The 6509-nt window shown below is 34.0% G+C and overlaps 1 protein-coding gene and 1 non-coding gene across 8 annotated transcripts; both read left to right on the top strand.

Moving 5' to 3' along the window:
• Positions 1-385: 385 nt before the first annotated feature.
• TRNAS-AGA (transfer RNA serine (anticodon AGA)) lies at positions 386-467 on the top strand. Its single transcript has one exon. It is a non-coding gene; the product is annotated as a tRNA-Ser (tRNA).
• A 2493-nt stretch (positions 468-2960) lies between these two features.
• LOC105425396 (uncharacterized) lies at positions 2961-6474 on the top strand. Of its 7 annotated transcripts, none has more exons than XR_016140437.1 (3): positions 2961-4095; positions 4191-4377; positions 6307-6474. XR_016140437.1 is itself a non-coding variant. In XM_089081928.1 (2 exons), the coding sequence occupies exons 1-2, from the start codon at positions 3039-3041 to the stop codon at positions 6381-6383; spliced, it is 1416 nt and encodes a 471-aa protein (XP_088938054.1). In that variant the 5' UTR covers positions 2961-3038; the 3' UTR covers positions 6384-6474. The 7 variants fall into 7 exon arrangements, 3 of the variants coding, with proteins under 3 accessions (XP_088938054.1, XP_088938055.1, XP_088938053.1); XR_016140436.1 differs by having other exon boundaries at positions 6068-6474; XR_016140438.1 differs by lacking the exon at positions 6307-6474 and adding an exon at positions 4582-4720.
• Positions 6475-6509: the final 35 nt, after the last annotated feature.

The raw sequence follows: 6509 nt of genomic DNA, 5'->3' as shown, positions 1-6509 counted from the left end.
CCTCGACGTCATCCAGAAAATATCTCGATGCCTTCTCGTTTAAATAGGCTACAAGAGATTAACAAAGAAAGTAATAAAGAATAATGAAGATAACAAATTTATTTTCTTTAACGTAAGAATTTTAGCTTTATATCGATTGATATTTCTTCTTGTTTTATTATAAAGTAAATTTGGACGTTTAATTTTTTTACGACACATAAAGATTACGATGCGACGTATTGAATTAACAAGATAATTTTGTTAACAAAAAGGTTTTACTTTGTTTTATTTGCAAAATATTATTAAACATACAGTATATTAAAAAAAAATTAAATATAGATCGTTTTATTGAAAAAGATGTTTATGATGGTCTATGAAATACTGAATATGGAAGAGGTCAACCGTAGCAGTCGTGGCCGAGTGGTTAAGGCGTCTGACTAGAAATCAGATTCCCTCTGGGAGCGTAGGTTCGAGTCCTACCGACTGCGAAAGGTGTGGGGCTATCCTTTTTTTTTTAAATCGATATATGACGAACAATTATTGAATAAATGTAAAATAATCAATTATTTTATATCTATTAATATTAGTTTCTTTTTTACGATAATTAATGCATATATCATAAAAATAAATTATAATGCGATAATACAAGATTATTTCGTAATCAATATCACAATGCTGAAAAGATATTTATATCATTATATCAGAGTTTCAGTCGCAATTGAGACAATGTGTTATATTTACTGTATCAGTTATCGATAGTTTTTTGCCAAATCAAGATAATCAGGCTACGGCGTCCCCTAATGGGATCCAACTTGTAAAAATAGAAGCTATTCACATTAAATAGCCTTGCGAATAGGCTTACCTGCTTTGTCGGCTTGAATGTGTCCATCGCTTACTTCTTACTAAATCTTCTTTGTTATTAAAAGAATGAATTATTAAGTAATTCTGATAACATTAAGATGATAACAACGAATTTTATTTAATTATTTATAGAAGAACCTTTCAAAACTTTCTGCTTGGAAATATATTCAATTTTTAGAAAATTTATCTAAATTATTATTTCGTATGCATCTTATGATATATATTATATATTTACTTTGTTATAATTTGTATCTTTTAGTAAAAAATTAATATTTTTTATAGACTTTCTTTTTCTCAAGTTTTACAGATAAAAGATAGTGACGTTTAATAAATCCAACTTGTAAAAATAGAAGCTATTCACATTAAATAGCCTTGCGAATAGGCTTACCTGCTTTGTCGGCTTGAATATGTCCATCGTCTAGTTTTAAATTTTCTATGCGCTACTAGATGGCTAGCTGCTGGTTCTTCTTACGTCTAACAGTTTTCTCGAGAGTACTTTTATAACTGTCTTATACTATACATATGAGTATTAAAACATTTGTAGCCGTACGACTAGGACTATATGCGTGCATTCCGAAAGGAATAAAATGATCACGAACAAATACAGGGCGGTTAATATGCTAAAATGCTTGGAACGATGCCGAGAAGAGTGGCAAAACTGCTTAACGTCTTCGATGTAGCAAAAATCGTTCCACATTTTTTTTTTATCAGAAGATTAAAATTATTTTTGTAAAATTTGTTATACTACACTATTTACGATTTGTTATAGATAGATATTGTGATGTATTTTAATGTATTTTGAATGTATTTTGAATGCAAGATCGATTTTGCTTTATTAGAAAAGTACTCGTTTACAATATATTTTTTTTTACTTATATTATGTTAGGATTTTTACTTGACTTTGTTACCGTGAGATATTCAGAATACTTAAATAAGATATTGCACATGATGTTTGTTATTAAAAGAATGAATTATTAAGGAAGTCTCATAATATTAATATAATAACAATGAATTTTATTTAATTATTTAAATACCCTAAAGAATCTTTCAAAATCTTCTATTCGGAAGTATATTCAACTTTTTAGAAAATTTATCTAAATTATTATTTTTAATGCATCTTATGATATACATGGTGTTCCGCGAGACTTCTGCCATCGCTCGTAAAAAAGTAGATGACACCGTAATGAACATAAAAGTCCCATACTATTTTGTGGTATTCGCAATAACCGAGATATTAATTAATATCTGTATCAATCTATAATTTTTATTTTATATTAAATATGGCGACACATCTTCAAGATAAGGGCAAGAATATAATATTTTGCATAATACATAAAGTATAAGGTACGAGATCAATCAATTTTTCATTTTCATCCTTAAGATCAAAATAAAGGACTCTGGTTATTTTCTTTATGCCTTATGGTTTATAAAAACATGTGTTCAAGATTTCAATGTTACACATATATACTCGTAAAATAAGAGTATAATAGAAGATAAAAAATAAAGTTGAAATGCAAAAAAATGAATGTTTGAATGAATTTTTGAAGAGCAAATGCAAAAAAATAATTTTAAAAATCCGTAACTGTAATCGAAGAAAGCGTAGTTTTAAGCGATTTTGTTTTTTTTTTTACTAGTTCCAAGAATCCAAGAATCAGAACAAATATTATTAAACCGTAACTGGAACTAAATGAAAATATTCTTTAAATCCGGATTCCTATTTTCATTGGTCAAGAAAAAAAAATGAAACCCAAACAGATATTCAATCTTCTATCTTGTTAAACCATAACTGGAACCGACCTAAACCATCTTTTCGGCCCGGATTCCTAGATGTAAATGAGTGGCAATCAATCATAAGTAGGCAGGGAATAGTAATAAATAATGAAACAATACGCATGGTTTGAATCAAAATAGACAGATTGCGTAGGAAACGTACTCATCTGCCTGCAATTATAGATAAGATCAACGTACATATGGTTTATTATTCTCCATTTATTGTTCTCTATAACTCCGTACTATCTTTACGTAAAGCTATTACATAGCTGTTTCTCTGCCAATTGGATGATAACGGATCAATAGCTTCTCGAGTTTAGACATATCACTTGAGTACATGCGCACCTAAGAATAATAGCGTTATCTATCTCTATTCGACATACAACGTATCTAATCGTACAAGCAAAAAAGTTTTCGAGGACGAAAGGATGAAGATCGTAAGCATCATTTCGTATTTTTTCACCGTCATAGGCGTCATTCGATCGAATTATCAAGAAGGCTACATCGACCGGACGATTCAAGAAATTTTACAATCGGTTGAACCTCACGATGTAATTATCAGACTTCAAAAATACGATATTTACGATGGAGCACGTCATCTGCTTGACATTGTCGCCCGAAATGTGGCGACCACGTGGCCGTCACAGATCCTTGTCTCCGGAGGGATAATGGGATTCGGCTTCCAACCGGGAGACTTGGCTTCCTCCCGCACCTTCCTGATTTACATTTATGCGACGAACGACATGATCAACGTCGCAGAATTGAACGACATGCTGAACGACGTAAACTCGATATCTCATCCCAAGCATACGCCGAAACTCCTACTGATAATCGACTCGAATACAGGTATATTGGACGCACGAAGTCAACTCGAGTACTTGTGGGAGCAAAAGATTTTCGACGTGATTATCCTGGAGGTGTCTTTTCATCCGCGATCCTCGAAGCCGGTTCTCGTGGCTATACACCGTTTCAACGGGTTCAATGAAGATTACTCGAGAGTGGGCATTCGTGAGTTGACATACGACAACGGCACGGACTGGTACCCGAACAAGTCACAGAATATGTATGGCAATGCCTTTAGAGTGACGTTCGAGGACGTGCCTCCTTACGGCACCTTCGCGAACGGCACGGCAGGCGGTCTGGCAAAGCTGTTCTCCATCGCACTGTCGGCTGCCGTGAACGGCACGGTGTTGCACACGAGCAATTTGCAAGAAACCGACGTGAGATACAACGCTGAGGGGCTCGTATACGAAGAATGGTACAACACGCAGCACGAGCACACCATCCCTGTCGATGACGACAGGGTCTGCGCGCTCGTCCCGGCGGTGATGCCGGGACCAGCGAAAGTCCTGGTCGACTTCTGGCAAATCATCATCACGATCGTGTTCGGCTTCCTGCTGACGGCGGTGGTGTGGTGCGTGTCGCTGATCGTGAGAGTGAGCGAGCGAATCCGCAATCCTCTGAACACCATCCGTCTCCTCCTCGGTATGACGCCGCTTTATGGACCCCATACTCTCGTGGAGAAGATCCTGTTCGTCGCCGTGCTGATAACCGCGACGGAGTACATGATTATTTTTCAGGCGGAATTACTCGAGTTCGTGGTGGAGTTTACGGTCAACACGCGCGTATCCACCTTTCAGGATCTGTACAACACAGGACTGAAGGTGGTGGTCTCACCGGTTGTGCACGATGAACTCGCGACTATCGAGGAACTGTCTCCCGAACTCGCGAAGAGATTTGTGAGCACGGTCGACTACGAATTTCAAAGTAAGGACGGGAAGGTGGATACCTCGAAAGCGTATTTTACCTCCGAAATTAGCGGTAAATTAGCGGAGGCTAAGTTGAAATATAAAGGCAAACGGCTCTTTAAACTTTCCAGCCTGTGCATTTTATCGCATTATCGCGTACATAGACTTCATATTAAGTCACCTTTTAAAAATGAAGTTAATAACGTGCTATTGTCTTTAGCAGAATTCGGTTTCATGGCCAAATACATTGACGAATTCTGGAAAGATGAAAGAAATGAACGCAAGAATGAATTGACACTTAGTGATCACTCTATGTACGTCGCTTTTTTCGTTGTTATCGTGGGTCACATTATATCGTTTATTGTATTTCTGGGAGAGTTAATAGTAGATCGATTTTTTAAATGGAGGCACTTCTCTTTTTCTTTTAGATGTTGCAAATCAATAAAAATATTGAAATTATAACACATTAGTCAATTAAAGTAGTATAAAAAATTTTTAAATATATTTATGAAATATTTAAAACTATAATTCTGGTGTGTTGAAATGGAAATTAACGAATATCATTAGAAATATATATATATATATAAACATATATATATGAGAAAAACAGTGCTAAAGTATAAGATATTAAAATATCCAGTCAAGAATTTATATATATATATATATATATATATATATATTAATATCTTATATTTTAGTACTGTTTTTCTTATTGCATTGAATAAACTAGACGAATTATTCAACAATTATTATCTCAAAATTAAATTATAATTTAAAATTGAATTATATTATATTAATAAAAATAAATCTTTCCTATCTCCATAATTAGATATCAAATTAAAATTATTTTATCTTTGTGAAATTTTTATATTTGTAATTTTGAAAAATTAACTCAAAATTGCTGAAAAATTTGTAGATAATAAGAAAATGTAATGTGAAGATAAAAAAATATTGTCTCAGATCTAATATACAAATATGTGTGCAATATATGAAGTCTTTTTTCAATTATGATAATTTAAAAATAGATCGATTGAAAGATTTTATATCAAAGTACTTTATTTGTTAACTAAGATACATTCACATACACACAACTCTCGCTTGTAGAATATTATCTCATGAAGGCCGTAAGAGCTGTGTGACGCAAGCGTATATAACAAATAAGAATATATCGTGTGCATCAGCGTTGCGCTCCATTCCGCCAATAAAATCTTGCAAAACAATTTACAATTTGCATTTCGTTTAAGATTTGACACCAATAACGCGACAGAAATATGCATGGCAACTGGCACGACGTCAGTTTGCGATATCATATGATAAGGCTTTTAGGCTTTTTTATTGTTAAACGTTTTGCAACCTCGTGATTAAGTCTGTTTTCACCGTCATGTAATCAGTGGTTGTTTTTATATATAAATTGAAATAAATATCGAAATTGAAGTAAATCGAAAAGTTATAGAGATAATTATATCTAAGTCGGATAACCAATATGAATACGTCAAAAAAACAATATTTTAACAATGTAAAGTAATCATAAAGTTTCTTCACAAAAATGATCCTAAGATAAGTAAGTTAATCTATTGATTATCATAATTAAATAGCTTATAGCTAATAAATATATCGCTCCATTTTATGTTAATTATCGTGAGCTCATTCTCATTTGAAAACCGGACGACGAGCCTTCGATAAAGTGAAAACGTCGGTGACTTCTGTAGGTACATCACCCTTAAAGATAGCTGGCCTTCTTGCCTGCACAGTGGAAGATTTGTAATCGCGCGAACGTGACTTGTGTTTGTCCGCGAGCGATATCGCGGCGTATCGTAGAATTGCTGTTGTCATTTAAATTGTCCGATAGCGCGTATCACGTGTCGCGTATCGTTATCATCGTCGAAACGTGCGTGCCGCACGTGGATGTCTCCATTCTAACCACGATATTTGTCGATGCTTTTGGCAGTGCCAACCACGACTCCTATTTATACGCCGCTCAAAAATATGTTGTGTGACGATCTTTCGCAGCTTTGTAAAAGTTAAAAGCCGCAAGAAAGTGAAAAGATGAGAATTTAAGAAAACTCTCGAGAAAATCTTCCAAGAATTGAAGTAGAGAAGTAACAGAAAGAAAGAAGTAAGTTTGTATTTTTAACTTTTGATCTTTTGTCT

Source organism: Pogonomyrmex barbatus, unplaced genomic scaffold (genome assembly GCF_055798465.1).
Source record: "Pogonomyrmex barbatus isolate J1 unplaced genomic scaffold, ASM5579846v1 scaffold5, whole genome shotgun sequence".
Lineage (NCBI taxonomy): Eukaryota > Metazoa > Arthropoda > Insecta > Hymenoptera > Formicidae > Pogonomyrmex > Pogonomyrmex barbatus.
The sequence above is the reverse complement of the archived record's forward strand: the minus strand, read 5'-3'. Positions and strand labels throughout refer to the sequence as shown.